Source organism: Bactrocera latifrons, unplaced genomic scaffold, assembly GCF_001853355.1.
Source record: "Bactrocera latifrons isolate USDA-ARS-PBARC rearing strain unplaced genomic scaffold, ASM185335v1 scaffold_95, whole genome shotgun sequence".
NCBI classification, from domain to species: Eukaryota; Metazoa; Arthropoda; class Insecta; order Diptera; family Tephritidae; genus Bactrocera; species Bactrocera latifrons.
Genome location: NW_017537656.1, coordinates 422,552 through 444,707, shown reverse-complemented (window position 1 = coordinate 444,707; position 22,156 = coordinate 422,552). Strand labels below are relative to the sequence as shown.

General features: G+C 32.8%; 1 protein-coding gene across 19 annotated transcripts in view; it reads left to right on the top strand.

The window, feature by feature from the left end:
* Positions 1–21,863, top strand: part of LOC108977761 (rab11 family-interacting protein 3) — a 152,216-nt gene extending 130,353 nt beyond the window's left edge. For 13 of the 19 annotated variants that reach the window (XM_018947631.1, XM_018947629.1, XM_018947637.1 and 10 more), the window contains 5 exons: positions 16,268–16,402; positions 17,340–17,793; positions 17,854–17,981; positions 18,553–18,591; positions 21,575–21,863. In XM_018947631.1, the coding sequence (XP_018803176.1) occupies positions 16,268–16,402; positions 17,340–17,793; positions 17,854–17,981; positions 18,553–18,591; positions 21,575–21,700 (882 nt within the window). In that variant the 3' untranslated portion in view covers positions 21,701–21,863. Of the gene's footprint in view, positions 1–1,639; positions 2,857–15,347; positions 15,486–16,267; positions 16,403–17,339; positions 17,794–17,853; positions 17,982–18,552; positions 18,592–21,574 lie in introns of those variants that run through there. The other 6 variants (XM_018947638.1, XM_018947635.1, XM_018947626.1 and 3 more) reach the window with 5 other exon arrangements.
* Positions 21,864–22,156: the final 293 nt, after the last annotated feature.

The following is a 22,156-nucleotide window of genomic DNA, read 5'->3' as shown; positions in this document are numbered from 1 at the left end:
AAAAGTTAGAAAATAATACAAAATATAAACAAATAAAAATATTTTTGACGCTTGCAATAATTTTATTTTAATGTCGCAGCGCAAGGCAACCACGCGGAAATTTTAATTAAGAAATGTCGCCATAACATTCTACAACTTTAAACACCTATACACTTTCTCAGTAATGAATATAATCTTATATGTATATTCTACAATATATGTGAAACCAAATAGACATATAAATTTAAATATCAGTATGCCAGCAATAGCAGCCGTATTATAAAGCTATAAATTTACCGTTGTTAGCTCTGTTGCATTTCCTTCTCAAGTCAGTCAGCAAGCAAGCAAGCGTGACACCTACACGCATGCGCAACAAGCTAATGCTGCTCCACACCAGACAACCAACCACCGAACCAAGCAGCCAGCCTCATTGACAAATGAGTGGACGCACAAGACATGAATTGACATAAATTTGGCCCACTGTAAAGCTTACAGAGCAGTAATGCTGTGGGCTTAATTGCTGAATCGCTTGCTTTTTTTGTATAATAACGTGTGTATGGTTGTATTTGTTAGTGTGTGGGGGGAAATAATTTACAATTATCTAGCTTGGCCACTTGATTTATTTTAATTTTGCTTTATCCACGCAAATATATTTTAAATATCTTTTCTGTCTCATATTTGTAATTTTTCTTCAACGACCGAAGCATATCTGATTTTGCTTTCATTATCTCTTAATACTTTTTTACGTTTCGTTTGCTTTTCTGCTGGCATTCCTTGTCATAATCAGTCAAATCGGCAACTCGCTCCATTAGTGTGGTGGAGTGTGCAAAAAAGAAATGCGTGAATAGAAAAATTACATCATTGATGGCTGTGCTGTGACATAAGTGTCTTGGCGATGTCAAAGTGAAAAGTGTAAAGAAATGTTATTTGCAGTCGACAGCACAGAAAGTGCAAGAAAATTGCAGAAATTATGGAATGTGCAACACTATTGCACTATCAACGCTGTGCGGCTTCTACACTTTCTATCACGCATCTTATAGCTCCTAGAGTTGATGTGCCGGGTCTGAAGCCGTGTTGTCCAAAGGAGAGTTCTCCAGCTTCGTTGATAGCCGCTTCGAGCCTTTCATGGCGCTTTCCCGCTGTGTCAGGCATGCATGGTGGACGGTATGCTGATAGCAAGTTGGAATCTAATTTTCCCTTACTAATTAGCGCCAGTCGTTGTTTTTTCCAGGGTTCAGAGAATATTCTGGTTTCGAGGCAGGCATTGTATATATTCAAAAGTACTACCGGTCACCCTGCAGCGTTTATATGCAGAATTTCTGCTGGGATCTCGCCCGTGTCGGGTGATTTGTTGGTCCTGAGCTTGGCTTTCCAGTGGCTATAGTTGCAGCTCTTTGAGGGTGAAGTGGAGAATTTGTGGAAGTCTGTCGAAGTTTTTTGAATTTGTTTTACGAAAATTTTTTTTTGTATTTTTATAATAATAGTTATTATTTATTTTGTTGAATTTTTTCTTAATTTCATAGTTGAAAATTTAAATATTTTTTTATTACTATAAACAACGTGATAAGCAATATTTTTGTGTGTATGTATGTCCGTATGTTTGTACATACATATGCGTGTACTTGTTATAAATTTAACATCACTTTTTTACAATTAAAAGAAAATATTTAATAATTACTGAAACACACACTTGGCATTATGTAACTGAAATTTCTGAGAAAAAAAAATTCAAAACTGTGCTGAAATCATTGCAGCAGTGCCTACACATTAACAAATAATTATCCTTAAATAATAACAATAAATAATGCTGTAAGCAACAAAAGCCAACAGTGATAATGTGCCTTAAAAATGAGTGGAAAATAAAAAACGTTTAGTTATCAAACCAATTTAACTTAAACCAGCAATAAAGTGCCACGCCTACAACTTGAAATACTCAAATACTCAAAATAACGACGGCGCTTAATAAAAACTGCAACACGCCACACGCCTACACTACGTGATACAACAACACAACTAGCAGCTAAATTAATAATAATAAAAATTGTACAATAACAACTGCGTTGCCTCATAATGAGTAGCCAACCGGCCAGCCAGCCCGACAGCATCGACTTAGCCTATGACATGTGGGCTGGCCAATTCGAATTTGTCGGACCCGCCGCTAATGTCACGAACAGCAGCTACAACAGCAGCAGCAACAGCAACAGCACCACCAGCAGTACAATAACACTCAACAACAACAATAGCAGCAACAACAACATACGCTTCGGTAGTGACAAGCACAAAGCCAGTCATAGCGGTTCAACGGAGAGCTTAGAAGATTTGAATCTCAACTTCGACACCACATCGACGCAGGCGACGCTCAACAGCAACGCCTATACGCTGGGTTGTAATCAATATCAATATAATTTTGGCAAGCAACCAATACTGATAGATCAGGAGCAATTTCTGAGCTTGAATCCGGCTGACTTTGAGGATATTGTGCCATCGGGCCCCAATTCGTTGGTGTTCATCGAGAATAAATTGAGTGACGATAATTGTGAGAGTGAACAACAAGTCAACAACAATAACAATAATAATAACAATAACAATAGTAAATTGGTGAATTTGGAAACTTTAACGAGCAAGTTCAATTCGAACAAAACGAATAATACGAATACAAACGGTTTTAAATTGGAAAATTTGAAGAATTTCAAAAATAAATTACTTTGTGATTTCGAAGACAAGGCGTCGTTGGTGAATGGTGGCGCGGTTGTGGGCGTTGTGAATAACGGTAGCATCGGTAGTGTTGTGGATGTTGCTGATATGCAATCGCATCATTGCTGCAACAACAAAATGAGTGGGCTGAGCGCCGAAATGTGCGATAATCTCAATGAACAAGTAAGCATTTTTTATTAAAAATGTGTTTTTTTCAAATATGTAAATGTAACAATGTGCAATAACTAAAATGATTTTTAATAATATATAATTTTTGACGATGTAAGCAGCTAAACGCTTTTTCTTAGCGCTTGCTCAATTTTCAAAGGCTAAAAGCTGTTTCAGACTGCTGCTTAATTGAGTCAATTAAATATTAAACACATTATGTAATTATAATAAAATTTCTTTATTGTGGAATTAAATGTTTATAAGTAATTTAACTTCTAGTTAATTACTAAGGCCATTAATTGAGTCAATTAAAGGTTTTTTATTTTTTATTAACAACTATCAAGTCTAAACTCACTCCTGGTTGGATAAAAATTGACAATAATTTCTTGTATGAATTTATCACCTCTTTATTAAGGCATTTAAACATTAAGAACATTACTTCATATAATAATTTTTTTTAATTGAACAATTAAATGTTTCCAAGTAATTTACCTTCTAATTTGAACAACAAGAAAGATCACTAATTATTCAATCAGACCGTCGCTTAATTGAGGCAATTAAGAATTTTTACTTTTTTAATTGACGATCGTCCTAAAATTTTATTAAAATCGGTCTAGCCGTTTCGGAGTTTATGAGGAAAGTACTAATGTGGACAAAAATAGTAAGACTTTTTAATTTAAATTCCTCTCTCAAATCCTTGAGTAATTTTTTGCTCATAGTAGTCATAGAAAGATAAAATTTCACTTTCTCTTTTAAATACCTGCATACATAGGGGAGTCTATACATTAATATCGATCCATTTAATAGTAGAAAATTTTCTAATTATCAAAAAAATACAGTTGACCTGTACTAGTAGCTACAAAAACAAATACAGAGGATAGAAAACACACCTATATTAAAATCCATGTTATTGGCATACATATACATAAAATAAGTACATATTTAATAGGAAACCCATATTATTACAAACACATATGCACTGCACTCCTTCATGACCTCCATCCACTATACATACCCATCAATGACAACAACAATGAAACTCAGCTCTAAATGGATTTACTTTGCTTGTATAAAAGTGTCCACATTCTCTGCTCTCCTGAACAAATTTCTGCTGCTTGGGGATAATTTTCGAAGGGAGAGAATTGAAAAATTTCAGAAAAAAGTGAAATGGCTAATGGTGCGGTAATGATGGGTTAAAAATTACTTACGTCCAATAGTTCGATGAATTTATCTAATATTTTTGCTTGTTTGCTCACTGGTTGTTAGGTGTAATTAATTCTGACCCAGTGCCATTTAATGGGTGCATTTGTATGGGTGAGAAGATGTCACGATACACATGTTTAGATGTTAGTATATGTATATGGTGTATATACTACATGGGTTACGTACGKACGGGCGCGGCAAACCATTCATAATTCAAACCATTTTATTTGTTAGACAAATACCAGCAATTTTATCGGGTTTTGTGGCGGATACTTGCTATTTGCCTATAAACTGTTGCGTGTATGTATGTAAAATATAACGGCTAGTGTCGATATTTATATATGACGTTCATATGTTACGCAGTGGCTTTATGCAAGGGGGAGCGACAAGGTATTTTTAACTTTACTGTTAATTTTTTCAAGTTCAAGGCCACTGTTTGAATTTAGTTTTATTATTTTGTATTGCCTATCATGGAAGTCTGGTATTCTTTATTTTATACATGCACACCCAGAAGAAAATATAAAGGGAGCTTCATGATATACGAGGGCAGCTTGCATAAATAATTTTTCAGAGCAAATTCAAGCTGTCTTCGATTCAGCAAGCTTTAGAGAGTGGCGAATCGAACAACATAAATTGGTATAACGAAAAGTTCGTATTATACCAGTTTATACCACTTATATAAAATATGCATATATAATAGTATAAATGCAGTAAAGTGGTATAAATAGTGTAATCTTTATTTTACCAATTTATATCAGTTTATGCCAGTTTAAGTTCAGAAGTTATACCACTTTATATAGTTCGCTTGAATAATTGTTTCATAGTAAATACAAGCTGTCTTCGATTCAGCAGGCTTTGGTGAGTCGCGAATCGAACAAGCAACTGGTATAATAGCAATAAGGTGCTGTAACCAAATATCTATACCTATACTAGTTCAAATGAAAAACAGTGGTATAAAAATGGTATAAATCTAGATTATACCAATTTTTACTAGGTTGTGCCAGTTTAATTCCAAAAGTTATACCAGTTTATAAAATCTAATCCTAATTTGCTACAGATGATATGTAAACTAGTATTGTACAATATGATAAGTGAACAATATTTATTAATATGATTAAAAAGCAAAAAGCTATATTATATCAGTTTATACCAGGTTGTATCATTTAAGTTACAAAAGTTATGCCAGTTTATTTATTTAAATTCTAATTTGCAACAGAAGATATTTAAACTATTATACATGCAATAAAGTGGTACAAAGAAAATTTCAAATTATACCAGTTTAATTCCAGACGTTATACCAGTTCATTCGATCAAATTCAAATCTTCCGTAGGAGCGTAGTTACTCTTGTTTTCTGCCACTATGTTTCATATAGTCCCCTTGAGACGACAATGTCTACAATAATCCACATGTCGAATATCACCAAATAAAACAGTTGCTTTTTAGTTTCAATATTTGTTAGCTCACCCTCGTAAATGTTTGTTAATTTATAAAAATGTCTACCTATCTAATATCTCTGAAACTATTTACATAATTACAGCAATATTTATGAACCACTGTCATTTACTATTAGCCGCCACCCTATTCTTCGTGCAACACAACCGTTTAATAATATAAAACTGACCACTTTGACTGCTCGTGAATTTAGTCGAGCAAAAATACACGCGGTGAAATTATTAATGAAACACAAGTCAAGGCGAAAAGACGACAAACGGTTAAAATTATAAGAAAACGATTAAAATGTCGAGTGCGGATGAAGAAAGTGAGGTAATAAAAGTAGATGGATAAAGCAAAAGAAAGAAGAGTATGAAGAAAGAAAAATATACTATATTTTTAATATTCATTAAATATAGAGGGATAACAATGTGAAGAGTTATTAATATGGTAAAAAATTATATGTAATAGAAAATTTGGAAATTGGCTGAAAAATTTGTTTAAAAAGTATAGAAAATTTAATGAAACGTGCAGCTAAATCAATTAAATAAAGGCATAATTAAGCTTCAACATTCCTCATACATAACTACATGCATATATAAAGAATTGTGATATTTGTAAAGTGCATATAAAGAATGAAGAAATTGCTTCTAAAATGGATACATCGATAAAAGTACTTGTAGTATTTCTTGCAATCGACTACATATAACTTTGAATGCGTAGTTTTCTTTAAAAAATAATAAAAATGTACAGTGAACATAAAGATCTGGGTGTCTCTTATCAAAATTATCAAAAGCATTGCGGTACTGAAACATTAATGGTTATAAAAAAATATCGAACAAATTGATACTGAATATTATCGGAACTACTCAGTTCGAGGTTAAAAGCATAAAAATCGCTTTCTGTAACTTTTGAAACCAAACTTCTCGAACTGAGTAGCTCTGATATCTTAAGAAATAAAAATAGCCGGCAAGAAGTGACAATCGATTCACGCTGTCAACAAAAAAATGGTGCTGAACATGCTGCAAACTTTTATACAAACAGAGGATGGAAATTCATCTTTGGAAAAGCCGTGAAATCCTCAGTTATTAATTAAAAATAAATTTACGTCAAGTTTACGTAACCGGAACGGACCTGGATTCATATCCGGCCGAGGACTGTCAACTCGGTAGTACTCTTCAAAATTATTTCAGAAATTTTTTCTGCCGCGACAACAACAGCAATGTGTATTCTTTCAGGATCTTTTGCCGAATTTTTTATGTGACGGAAGAGACAATTAAATTATTGACAATCAAAAAGCAATTAATAAAAAATCGGTGACCTTTCATTAACTCCAAACGTTCGATTTTACATTTCCAAAGAAATAACTAATCGTATTAGTAAAATAAAGCATTGACTAAGTCCTTCACGTTCAAAAACGAAAGATCCTACAAAATGTGGCGAAAGCATTAATTTCTTATATGAATTATTTAACAGAGAGAATTCATATACTTTTCGATTTGTATTTATAAGATAATAATTCTGTCTTGTAATTAATAACATTTACTAATTAATAATCGATAAATAATTTTTTATCGATATGTTTATATTAATATAATCGATAACTTTTTTCGACTTACTGCAACTCTTGTGGATTTCAGCATATTTTTATTTTAAGCTAAAAACTATCATGTAGTAAAAATATGATATGTTGATAATCGATAAATTAATATTAATAATAATCGATAAAATTTTATTAGCATAATCGATATATTTTAAAATTATAAATTATAAATTATTAAGCATGATAAAATATAATCCTTAAATTAATTAGTACTACTCATTAGTTCATTAAAGATAATTTTTATTTACATTTTTATAATCGATAACTTTTTGAGACTTACTGCAGTTTTTGTGTATTTTCAATCTATCTTTGTTTTAAGCTAAAAACTCTATCGTTTGGTTAAAAATATTATATGTTGGTAATCGATAAGTTAATAATAATAATAATCGATACAATATTATTTGTATAATCGATTAATTTTTTAAAATATAGTCTATAAGTTATTTAACACTACCGATTCATTATTTAAGAGTAATTTTTTTTATTACATATTTATAATCGATAAATTTGGTATTATTAAAAATCGATAAATTTTTAGGTATTCTTGAAATTAATTATACGTTTATATTACGTTTCTAAAATTCGTTAAGACCGTTAAACATATTGTGTTCAAAGCTCTCAGCATTTACAAAAACGTCGTGCAATTGACTAAAGTGCCATTAATTTAACCCATTTGTCAATTTGCGCGCAATTTCAATTAAATGTCATTTACTAAACAAAAAATGGCGATACAAATGAAAAATTATGCATAAATGCTCCGGCGACCCATTTAAGCAGAAAATCGCATTTAATCAGCTGCATGTAAAGCCTTATCGTGCGGGCGCTGTGTGCAGCTCACTGCGCAGTCGATCTGCTGCTGCTTCCCGCTGGGCTATCACTTAATTAGTGCCAATGCCTTTCGAAATCACAAGCGCCTTTGTGCATGTAATTAAATATGACTTTATGGCTTACATTTTTTAAGATTTACGCTGCGCTGCGTCGCGTTTTCTCCGAAGTGATAAGTGCGCTGCGAATAAAGAGGTGAAATAATATGTATGTATGTATATGATAAAATTCGTTCGTTGTATAATGCCACTGTTGCAACATGTTGCATATATAATATGTTTTCTATAGTGAATATATTTATATAGAGTATGTATACTTCGTATCACAAGTCCAATTGGTCACAAAGTTTCCACTTGATTAGGCTGCGGAAATGCGTTGCGATACTATGCTAAATGCGCCTTGGCAGTAAGAAGAACAACTCAAGTATATAATTGTAAAATATGTAAGAAAATAATATTTAGTAAAAAATCATATAAATATTTGTATTATATATATAAACATATGTATTTATTATTTACCACTTCTTGTTTTGTTTTCGTTTTGCAAGGGTTAATATCAATCAATAATTTCACTTAGTTTACATACAAACAATTTTCACTCACAACACCATATATTTATGTATATACACACGTATATCTTCATTGAAACAAAGGCAACTGCTGACATATGTACATGCATATAATGTACCCATAATATCCATTAGTCAATTGCTTCGAACTCGTTCACTCATATTTTGCTCCCGAGACGGACTACAATGAACGCATTTCCTATTTTTAGCGCAAATGTAATGAAAATATTTGCTTGGCAATTTTTATTTTTCTTCGAATTTACTTTATTTATAAATTTAATGAATTTTCCAGAGCTTGTCATTGTAGGAAAATTTATTATAAAAATATTTCAACACATTTTTTTACAAAATTGCTTCAATAATATAACTTTTAAACCGCTATTTCTTTAACGTGAGCGAAAAAAGCTTTAAGCTGTCACCATTTAAAAAATATTTGTATTATTTATTATAAGTTCTTTCCTTAAATTTTGTGAAAAAAAAAATTGTGTAAAAAGTTACTAACGCATTTCCGAGCTATTAACTGTTTAGCTTTCAACAAAATTTTGATATGAAAAAAGCTTTCAATAAACTTCGAAAAAAAACTTCGAGAAATTTTGAAATATTTTTAAGTTGTTTAACATCTTATTTTCTTATAAAAATTAAAAAGCTTTCATTAGTGTAAAGGAAAGAAGTTTTAAGCATTCGAAATTAAAAAAGTTGTGTAATACATCACTAACTCCTTTTTAACCTATTCAATGTTGAGCTTACATATAGAAATGAAAAGAGCTTTCAACAAAATTCTAAAAAAGCCCAGATAAATTTTTAAAGAGACTCAAAAGTTAGTTAATACGTAACCAGTAAACTCTGCTTAAGTTTAAACATTCCTATAAGAATGAAAAAAGCTTTCATTAAAATTAAAATTCCTATAACGCTTTTGAAAGAAAAAAATCCATTATATAGTGAAAAAATTTTATCGGTCTAATTAAATCACAATAATGAAAGCTTCAGAAGTCGGAAGCGCTTAACAAACTTTATATGTAAACGTCGATCTCATAAAAGCTTTCACGCAAACCAATTTCATATCAAAGAGAAAGAAAGCTTTTACCATTCTTATTAAATTACAACAAAGAAAGCTTTTGAAGTTGGAAGCCACATATACTTACATGCAATGTTTTCATGAAGAAATAGAGGATTAAACTTACATCTTAAACTCAAAAATGTTTGTACGCAAAACATATTATTATTAAGGTAAACGTTTATACCGTTGGCTTTAAGGAATCTTTGCGAAGTTGAAAGCCTTAAAGATACTCAAATGCACACCTAAACCTCTTATTAAAGCTTTTGCAGAACACACTTTCATATTAAAGCTTTCAGCATTGTGCTTAAATTGTAATAAAGAAAATGTATGAAATGGAAGGCTCTTACAAATTTTCGAACTTTCGCCCAAAGCTCATTAAAAGCTTTTAAGTCAAAAAATTTTCATCTTAAAGTGAAAAGGAATTTATTGTTCTCAATAAATTTTCAAGATTTTCATTTTTTGCGAAAAACTGTTGACTGACAAAGCTTAAAGTTTCTCGCACACAGATAATTCATGAAAAGCTTTCACCTACAATTTTTGTATATAAAAAAGAAAAAGCTTTCATCTTTCTCAGTGCGTGGCATAGTGCAAAGCTTATTTAGCTTAAAGTTTTTCAGTGTACGTTACAAAGCTTCGCAAAGCAACGTTTTCTTTGTAGTATATAATATATTATATTATATTTTTTCAATCGACTTGATACTATGAAAGTATATATCAAATCGTCACTACCTACTTCGAAAGCTCGAATCGGATTACCAAAATCTACTCTTTCCAGCTAAAGCTGTGTATATTTACGTTAATATCAGCTGTTGGCCCATATTGTTATGCATTTTACACATCACAATAACAACGGTTAACATAAGAAAGCATATCTTAATGCAACGCAGCACAATTAGATGTAACGTAGCATAATATAAATTGACATATACAGCAAAACATTACGTAATATGACTAACATATCAACATAGCATAGCATACCACAGCACAGTACAACATACCATAACATGACTCAATATAAAATAACATGACTAACGTAGCAACATGGCATAACATAATTCAGCATCGCATAACATAACGCAACAAAAAATAAGATAGCACAACATAACATGACTTAAATACATATCATAACATAACATAGCGCAACGTAATACGACAGAGCATAACATAACTTAACATAACATATTTTAGCATATCACACCATAAAATAGCACAGGTTGGTATAACATACGTAGCAAAACGTAACATAAAATACTATAACATAACATAAGAAAACATAACATAACTAAACATAACATAACATAACATTAAATAGCATAAAATTACATAACATGGCACAACATAACATAACATAACACAATAAAAGATGACATTATTTAATATAGCACTGAATATTTTTATATAACTTACAGCTGCATAACATATTGTCAATACCCGATACTTTTGTTTGCTGGGCAGCAACTATTGCACGCTTACTTTATGTATGTATATGTAGTCGTATATATGTACCTACATGCAAACACATTTACCTAAGCATAACAGAGTGTGCTATGCGGTCACCAAGAAAGCGCATTAAGTGACTTTGGTTGACAGTTTTGTCACTCCGCCTAGCTGCATATGTGTGTGTTATATGTTGCTGTGCGCAACAATAATTCAACAACAACAACACTACGCTTGGGAGTAATTGAAGCTTTTTTTCATTACACAAGTGCATTGTTTTGTGATTCTCCGGATTTAATTACACATTTTCCCTACCGACTGCTATATTTGTGCAGCTATTAATATTTGCATGTGTGTGTGTGTTGTAGAGACTGTGGAACTACCTACTATGTGCTGGTAGCTTATAGTATGTTTATGCTGTTAGGCTGCCTCAACTTGTCCGTCTAGCGATATGTAAATATTTAGACGAAAAATGTGAAAACAAAAGTCAACAGAAATATGTGTGCAATACAAAAACAAAGAGAAGTAGGAAAATAGTTTATAGTAGCCACATATTTGGCAGCCACTACCATTTAGGCCACATTTCATTCTAAATACACACACACACACACATTGACGAAGATGTTTCGCCAACGCTAGTGGCGCTCGTGGCCCGCTTTGGGCGCCCAGACAGCCAGGCAGCCGGTCGGTGGTGAGGCCAGTTTGTGAGAGATAGTTGGAAGTTCTCAAAAACCGTATTGAGTTGGTTTTTCAGTTGTCAGTTCGCGGTGCTTTCTAATGTGCCAACGGACTGACATACAACGAATATATATATATACATATGTATATACGTATATACATGTGTATACAAATATGTTTATAGAAAAGTTGCCTGTCGGTCATATGTAGAAGAACGGTGCAAACGATTGACGTCGGACCGCATCAGTCTAATGTGTGTCTCGCGCGTTGTTGGAAATGTGCGCGCCGGAATAAAGTGTTTTTCAAAATTCGCAGAAAACAGTTTAAATACGAGTGCACATATTTGTATACAAATATATAATATAATTAAACTATGTGTTTTAAAATATATTTATAAATATTGTGCAATTAATTGAAATATATTATATACATATAAATATATGTGTGTGTTGAGTATTTGGCAACTTTTAGTTTGCAAAAAATAGGTTCAATGAATATATAAAGCAATTTTGGGTAAAATACATAATAAAATATTTTTTTTTTTTGTCGGGAAAATATAAATATATATAATTTTTTAACCAAAGCCTTGAAGATAATAATAAATACGCCATAAATTTACGCAAATATCTGCCTGTATGTAAAATTAAATATTAACGAGGTGCTAAGAATCGGCTAAGTCAAGTTGTGTCTGTTGAATAGATCAAATTTATATTTTTTTTTATAGAAAACAGGCTCTTAATTCCTCACATATTTTATTCAAGAAAAGTAATCTCTTTTTTTAATGTCATTCAGAAATCCTCTTTCCTTTCGACTGCTTCGCTGATAACTTGACAAACTCCAGAGGAAAAGATTACCGAAAACTTAAACCACTGCGCCTGGGAAGTTAATCCTAGTGGCATCTGCTGCGCGCACATACTTCTGAGAGGTATGTGGCTGGGCCCGCGTCGTTGGTGCATATGCGCAGTGAGCTTTTTCACGGATGAATCGAAGCACTAGGAGGAGGTTGTAGGTGGAGTTTTCTGTCGTTAGCTCTCAATTAACTTTACATTTACAGATTGCCAGGCCACTGTCACAGAAGTGACAGTAATTGAAGGTAGCAGCAGATTAATTCTTCAAATTACGGTTTCATTTAGCGCGCTGTCCAGGCCTTTTGTTGACATGCCTACGTCTTTTTGAGCCATACATTGAAGTTCTCAACGATTCATCTTAACGGACAAGCGTTTATGCCTTCACGAGAACCTAATTTAGCCTAACCTGACTTAACTTAACCTAACCCAGTCCAAGATTTTAGCGATTTTCTCTATGAAGAATTCGACCTAGTCTTTTTGCTGAAAAAAAGATGAAATAGCACGAAAAAGGTAACTTAACTCTGCTATCAGAAGAATGATAACGTACTCTCCTCGTGTGTTCTGCTATTAGATAACTGGGCTTCGCTGAAACTTGGCTTTCGTTCTTGTGCAGTTGCGAGATCCTTTTTGCTCAATATCGATTGCAAGAGATCCGCTAAGCTCGCTGCCCTCAATAAGACTAGCTTCTCCCTAGTTGTGGGGCTTCTAACATGCTATTGTTCTATCGGCATCTATGCTATAAGATGCACGTACAGAAACAGTTTGGAAGAGGACGAGTTGGAAATATCTCAATCTTTTCTTTTTTAATGTCACGCATTTACAAGATCAAGCCTTAAACACTTGAGAGCTCAGATATTCCACTGAACTGGTGGGCATAGAAGTGCATGAGCAAATTTGAATTGGCCACAAAGCGCTTTGTCCGTTTATGAGGTCGGATACAGAATTGTAAGTAGTAGTACAAGTGCGACCTCTGGACTAACCATTTAACCTAACCGAACCTACTGAAAAGAGCAGTGGATACCTCCAGAATAGTTTGATATTGGTGCTTGATTGTTAGCTATGTGGTTGTTGTTGTAGCGACAGTAAATATTTTCTAAATAATTTTAATGATTGCTGTCATGTTGACAGTTCTTGGTCGCATACAATCCGGTTACATAAACCGATCTATTGGGGGAGCAACTCTTTCGTTGATTCTTATTCATGGCAAATGTTTTTCAACTGACTTTTTTTATTGATTCTGAGTTAATTCTACAGAAATGATGATTTCATTGAAATTACTCATTCGTTCTTATATGGAAGCCTCTACAAAGAACCTTAATGCTTTTGGTAATCGGTCAAATCTTGAAGGTTGGCGAATCGAACAAATAACTGGTATAACTACAATAAACTGCTATTAAAATAATTGCTATAACTAAAATAAACTGGTTTAATTAAATACAAAATGAGAAGTGCGAGCTTATGCGATGTTAAGTCAAATCTAGTAAAGCTAGGTTAGCGAATCGAACAAACAATTGGTATAACTACAATGAACTGGTATAATCAAATAGAATGAGGAAGGGAAATGCAAGTTTATACTATGTTGATGAACCTTAGCGATACTTATGGCATAAAACTGTGTTGTTATTATATTTTCGCAAGTAATTTTCTTGAAAGAGAGCGCAGTTTAAACTAAGCGCGTGGAGTATTGATGAATGCTATGACTCTTATATATTATGCCAAGAGTTTCAGAAACTCTTGTTTGACTCTCTATATGTACAGTCTTATCACACATTTTGCCGGCGTGTGAGTGCTCAACAGTTACTTTGACTATACACATACAAACAGACAAATTAGATAAGACATGTTGCTTGTCGGCTTGTCAAGTGCAGCGCGAATCGAATGTAAACAAGCGGGGTGCGCAAAGTACACATTATACGCCGAGTCTGCTAGCCGGCCGGCAACGAGTGTCCAACTGTTGAAGCCAGTATGAAGTTAGTCCGTTTATATGTAAAAAATAGCAACAAAAAATACACATGTACTTAACAAAGCGGGCTGAAGATAATGAATGACTGACGACGCCACACATGTCGAGGGGTTAACTTTGAAATATGTACGAATGTCAAAAGAGTACAACAACAAAATATTGAATACGATAAATACCATTTATGAACAGTATGTGAACTCCACTTGCTCAAGAATTTTGCATATTTTAAATGGCATGCAGGAGCGTAGTAAAAACTAACTTCTAGCTGTTTATGGACAAATATGGGTTTTGTGGCAACGCCAACACTTGCACGTTGAACACTGAACTCTAGGCGTTAAATGCAACTGCTATTAGCGCTAATGCGGGCGTGCAAGATCTTCAGCAAATACAACAACAACATGGCCATTTCATAGACAAGTGTCATTACCGCTCCTGCTCTTCTGTCTGTACCCACTCCTTGCATGTGCCTACAGTTGAGAAGCAATTGTTTCTACACTGACTTCAGTCAGCGTGTAGCGAAGCTCAGTTGTTGTTGAGTGTGTCAGCGCATAAGACGTGTGTAAATATAGAAATATGAATTGAAAATTATTAAAAAAAAACAAGTATTCAAAACATAAAAAATAAAAAATAAAAAAAATTATAACAAAATATAAAACAAATTTAAAAAGTATAAAGAAAAAAACTATGAAAAAAATATTTTAAATAATTATTCAAAAAAATATTTAAAAAAAATATTAGAAAACAATTGTTTAAGACAAAAAAAAAAATTATTAAAAAAAATTAATAAAAAAATATTTATTAGTAGCAATGTGTAGAAACCAAATAAATTTGCGTCGTAACGAGGTAGTTTGGTGATTCATAAATTATAAATGAAATTTTGATAAAAAATAGTCAACATATATATATAACAAAACATAAAATCTGCAGCGCAAAATAAAATATTGAACAAATGCATTTGAAAAAACCAATGGCGGATGTGTTGCTCATTGATGATCTTCTCGGCGATTTGCGTGTACTAAAAAGCAGCTGTGTTAGTATTAGCGCTAATTGAAAATATAAAAAAACATATACACAAAAAGAAAATACCAAAAAAATGTAGAACATATATTACGTATAATATTTTTGTGTATGACATTTGCCCTGTGCGGCGCGTCAAACCGACATTAATTGCATGGCTTGCAAGGCTTACTTGTGTATATATCGTAAACTTAAATGCAAAATAACAAAATTTTTCATATCTAAAATTTTATGTTAAAAACCGCATATTGAAACATAATCTGAGTTTTGGTTATAAAGTGGTTATAAAATGGTTATATATGGGTTATAAAATAGTTATATATTGGTTATAAAATGGTTATGTATTGGTTATAAAATGGTTATGTATTTGTTATTACATCAAATAGCGATTTTTTTGATGATATGTTGTTTTGCATTTTAGGTGACGATATACCACATTTTGAAATTGTTAATGAAAAAAAATGAAAATATATTTATTTGTTTATTTACTTTGTCTTTGTACTGCTCACCGCTTATCAGACGGCTACTCATACATATATATTATATTATATTATATCTGACAGCGATTTTCTATGTTTTTTTTTTTTTTTTGACAATGTATTGTTTTGCTTTTTAGTTGACGATATACAATATTTACAAATAGAATTATTAAAAAATTAGAATATTATATTCATTTCTTTATTGCCGCTCGCCGCTCGCAGCTTATCAGCCGGCTGTTAATGTCTTTTTTACTATAAACTTTTACTTGTTGTTACACGTACTCACATTTTGCTTTTCCACTCTTTCTCTTTACAGTTGGAACTGCTACAACGTCAAGTCACCGACTTGGCTGACACACAGAATATCGCTGAGGATCGCACGACGCGCACAAAGACCGAATATGCTGTGCTGCAGACACGCTATCATATGCTCGAGGAGCAATATCGGGAGGTGAGTGGAGTTATATAATATTTTCTCGAGGAAATGTGGGGAAAAAGAGTGCTCTTAGTAGTAACTGATTGTTAAACTAACGTTTTAACTTGAAGAGAGGTATATTATACCTCTGAATGAACATCTTTGATTCGCGACTCCACTGTTTTAGTCTTGCAAAAGCTGATCAATAGAGGAAATAGTGCCTGGATATTTCCACCTAATCCTCCTCAATAAAACTTTACAACTACTGTCTCATAACATTTTTAGCGTTACCACATATATGTCTATAGGAAAAAATCCGGTAAGAACCTCTACTTACAGCGCCTACTAAGCGGTCCATTGGTCTAGTGCTAGAATGTAAGACGCCAAAGACGATTCAACTGTTGTGTAGTGTGGTGTTGTTACATTGCTCTCAGAGTTTATGCTCACATCCCCGAAAAAAGCTGCACCGTAGTAGGACTTCTGCCTAAAACTCACTACGATGATTCAGGAGCCTAAAGCTAAAACTCTCTCCCAGCGCCGAGCCATCCATAAAAAAAGCTTTTTGCGCCTCTTGTTCACCGACACCGTATATTATTCGTCGGTATGTGAGCGGAGAAAAAGCCGCCGCGAAGGAGGAGAGAATACGGCGTTGATATTTTTATGACCTAGTAATCTGAAATTCACAGTTTTCTTATCTTATTAAAGAACCCATAGCCTACATCAATATTTTTCGAATATTAGCGAGGACTCTCTCATGGAATTTAAATTCTTCGATAGTCTCCTTTTGGGAATAATTTCTAACTGATCTTGTTATTATTGACCAAAAGTTTAGTTTACTTCTTTCGGACCACAAGTTCGCCATTCTTGCTTTAAAAATTTTTAGTGGACGGGTCACCTGAAAGATCAACTGTTCTATTTCTTCATCTTTTCAATATCAAATTGTAAAACTCTCTTTCTTTTTCTCTCCGCTCAGTCCGAATTGCGCGCCGAAGAGCGTCTGGCCGAAGAACAAAAACGTTACCGTGAACTACTGGCACGCGTCGAACGCGAAGCGGCGCTCCAAAATGAAAATTGCCAAATCAAGATCAAAACTATAGAATTGGAAGCGAACACATTACGCGAAGAGGCACAACGCCTGCGCGTGCTCTGCGATAAACAAGCTAATGACTTGCATCGCACCGAAGAGAAATATGAATTGGCGCGCGATCAAATTGCTGCACTGCAACAGGATCTCGATGAGACGGTGCAGCGCGAACGCAAATACGAAGACGATAAGAAGGCGTCCGAGGAGCTAATGTTGGAGTTGAGCAAAGAATTGGAACGACTGCGCGCCGAAACGGGGCCAGCGCTGCCAACCACCTCGCCGGAGACAATAAGACTGGAAGAGCTGCATCAGGAACTGGAGGAGATGCGGCAAAAGAACAAAGGTATGCTGTCATATAATTGACTGTAGAGCTGTTTTTGTAAATAATATAAATATTTTTTAGCTTTGGAGGAGCAAAATGAAGAGCTGCAGGCGCAAGTGCTCACGCGCGGCGTGGAAGAGGGCCGCAATCTGCTGAACGGCACATTGAATAGCTTAGCGCAAGAGCTGGAGGAAATGTCACAAGCACAGGTGGGTGGCGCAAGTGATTTTTTTTATTAGCACTTAGCAAATATTTATATTATGCACTGCTTTGGGACACGCTACGAGCTTTTACAGCCAAGAAGCTTTCGCTCTAACACCGTCGCTCATGCTTACGCGCACACAACATACAACAAACACACTCATGAAAGCTTAACGCACACATAAACACTTGCACACACACTGCGGCATTGCTTTGGTATCAGGTTTGCAGAGCTTTTAGCAATAAGCTTGCAGCATAACAAAAAAATTGAATTAAAACAAGCGATCATAAAATGAACAGTTATAATTTTATTATTATATAAATTTTATTATCTTTTGTGCTGAGCTTAAAAGCTTTGCCTTATTATTTATTATATATTTTTTTTTAATTTTCAGTCTAGGTTGTTTTTTTTTAAGTTTTGTCTTGTCGCTCGTTTTTATATATTTTCTGCTTTGTTTCGTAACCTCACCTCGTACACATACTCGTATAAATCTCGTTATAATGCTCACTTTATCTATGCATATGTATATGTTGTTTATTATTTTGTATTCTCCTTTCTTTTATTTATTTTTATTACAGGATTCTGTGGATTCAGCCACATTAGCATCTCTAAGTCAGGTAATAAACAACAGAAATCAAAAGTGTTTAACCAAAAAGATGCAAAAACAAGTAATTTGTGTAGGAATGATTTAATATTGGTGTGGTATTGGTGATTGGTGAAAGCTTCTGAGGAAACTAACTCACTTAATAATAATAATCATAATATTTTGCTAATAACTGACAGTTAACCAGAGAAAGTTTATAGTATAATTTGTTATGAACAGATTGAATTTTATGCCATGCTGTGAAAGCTCGTTGAAAGTTGCATAAGAGAAAAGCTTCATATTATTCTTCGAATAACTGACAGTTAATAAGAAAGAGTAGATGGTGCACTTCGTAATAAAGATGTGAAATTGTATTCGACATGCTGTGAAAGCTCGCTGAAAGCTTCATAAGAGAAAATCTTCATATAAATCTTCGAATAACTGACATTTAACGAGAGGGAGTTGATTGTATACTGTGTTATAAAAAAGGAATTATGCGACATGCTGTGAAAGCTCGTTGAAAGCTTCGTAAGATTAACGTTGCTATAAAAATATCAAAAATATTAAAGCAGAGCGAGTACGGAAGAATAATCACTATCACAAATAATCACTAATCACATATAAAAAATAAATCCTAAAAATGTTCAAAATTTAGGAAAGTTTAGACGAACGAAAGCTTTTGAAAAGCTTAAGAGAGTTTTAGACGAGCAACAGCTTGCGAGAAAAACTTAAAAATATTTCATTAAAGTAAACATCATGCCTACATCATATAGCTGAAAATATAAAACAGTAGTCTTAATGAATGAATCTTTGGAGCTTCTTTTTTAGCAAATCATCTGTAATCCAGCAAAAAGCATTAAAGGCAATTTATTTCGAAATCAGATGCTTCACCTAGGTCACCAGAAGATTAAGAGCCAAAATACTGCAAACTTAAAAAAACAGAGAAACCAAAAATTAACTACCTTCATCGTAACATTTTCTCGGGAGCTATCTTAACAAGCTAAACTACTGAAGTATAGATTCGAAAAAAACACAGTTGGTCGCTGAAAACAATTTTTTTTTTTTATGAGAAGGTGTCATTGTAGTGCGAGTTCCGAAGCGCTGAGATAAAGCAACAATTTTTCTATAGAGCTTTTGTGGAGAGCCACAGAAAGCCTGATATTGCTATTCAAGAATACATAAAGAAATCAAGCTTTCAAGATGACTGTAATAAAGTAGAATGAAATAAAGTTAAAAATCGTCATAAAGATCTTGGAAAATTGTGTAATTAGTATATGCTACTTCGATGTCAACCAGTGAAATTAGCCGTTATCTATTAGATTTTCTTTCTCATGAAGAGATCGAAATCGAAATAATTTTATTTACCTTTACTTTTATTAATGGATAAGTATGGAAAATATGTATGGATCTAAAAGAGAAAAATAAATATAAAATATGNATGAAAAATTAGAATACATAAGGAAATTTTAATCAACAAAAAAAAAAATTAAGATAAATCAAAAAGCAAATACATAAAAGTATTTTCAACAATTAATGGAGGAAGAAGAAATAAAAGGAATTTCCTGCAATGAAATCAAAAATATTATAAAATAAAGATATTTCAATTAAAAAAGCAGATAAATTAAGACAAAATAATAAATATGAAAAGTATTGATAAAAATAAAAGAATGTAAAACTTACGGTAATAAAAAAAAATATTATTTAATTACTATTATTAATATTTTTACTTATTCTAAGTTCTATAAACATTAATTTGTCATTAATTCATTATGGGTATTCACAATATAAATATTATTATCAACACATACATATTACATACATCATACTTTGGTCACATGTGGTCATAAGTACATGGAACTTGTGGTTTTGGACATACAGTGAACTAATTTTCTATTTAAAAATTTTTTCCTTAAATCTTTATTCAAATAAATATGAATTTTCTGTAGAATATTTACCACTTTGTTACCGTTTGATATCCCTTGAAATGTGGAGAACAGTCTGTGAATTCAAGAAAATGATCAGAAATTTCATAGCACTGCTGCTGTAACATAATTTACGTAGACATTCGAAATTTTTTTTTTCGACTTTTATAGGTTATGTGAGGTTTCTCGGCCTATTTCCAATTTTTTTTTCTTTTTTTTTTTCAAATATGCAATGAAATATTTTCTTCCAACTTTTTATTATTCCAAAGATTTATATAGAAAAATTTTCTGTAAATTTCAAATAAAGTATTCAAAAATCTCCTCAGATCCTGAGAAAACTGACTCCGCGTTGACAGCAAAAAAAAGCACAAAAGTGTAAAAATTGTATTTTTCGCAGACGGTCTTCCGAAAAATCTGCAAATTTTGGTGAGCATTGTTCAACGTTTTTATAAATAATTTTAATTTTTTCCCTCACACCCCACAAAAGAATAAAAATTGTATTTCTTAAAGACGGTCTTCCGAAAAATCTGCAAATTTTGGTGAGCATTGTTCAACGTTTTTATAAATAATTTTAATTTTTTCCCTCTTCATTCACGACCTTCCATATTACATCACGAAGACCTCTGGAAAATGTATAGGTTGAGTGGTCCGCTAGAAATACTGACAACCGATTTTAGTTTTTTCCCCTTCGCTTAAGGCCTTGCAAATTATATCTCGTATTACTTGTAGTGGATTTTAAGGTTGATTTCTGACGACGGATCTATTATTAGCTGGCCCCTTTTTGTGTCATGTAATGTTTACAATATTAAATAATAATTTAAACCAGTACTTCATGTCCTTGCCAACTTTAAAGTGATCTTACATTTTTTCAATCTTCTTTGGTCACATTATCTCGAAGGTATTTGGTCTAAAAAACTCCTCGAATCTTAAATATAATGTATGTAACTATATACTTTCCCTTCAAAAACATCTCTACCCCTATCGGCCTAGGATTTCTCCACTAATAACAGAAAAATAGATATATATAGAATTAACAATTTATATCCTAAAATAGACATAATTTATTAAATTCAAATTTCATTTTCTCATTTACAGTTGCAACAAGCCTTTCAAGAGAAGGAAGACGAGAATACCCGCCTGAAGCATTATATCGATACGATATTATTGAACATCGTAGAGAATTATCCGCAGCTATTGGAAGTCAAGCCCATTGCGAAATAAAGTGCTCTGAAGAGGCAGCGCAAGGGAAATACGTCGAAAACGAAAGACAAGATAAAACTATTAATAATAAGAGTAACCAGCTTGGAAGCAAGAGTACAGTAAAAGTAATATGTGGAATTTATTTTTATCAACAAATAAAATCAAATCAACACGGTCAACGCCAGTTATGAATTTAAACTTAATTTATAAACACTTCTTCCTATGTATTTTTATATGTAGAAGTACTTTTTATCGGACCAGTTAGCCGCCAGTTACCGCGTTGTGTAAAAATATCTTTTGTTTCTTATTCAAAATTCTTTGCAGTCAACGCTTGCGTGCTATTGGCTAAACAATAAATTACAGTAAATTGCTTTTGACTTTAAAATTATGTAATTTGCGCTTCGTTTGAAGTGAGGTCACTGCAAGTTAGTTCTATGCTTCCTAAAGCTGCGCGCGAAACTTTTTTTTTTTTTTTTT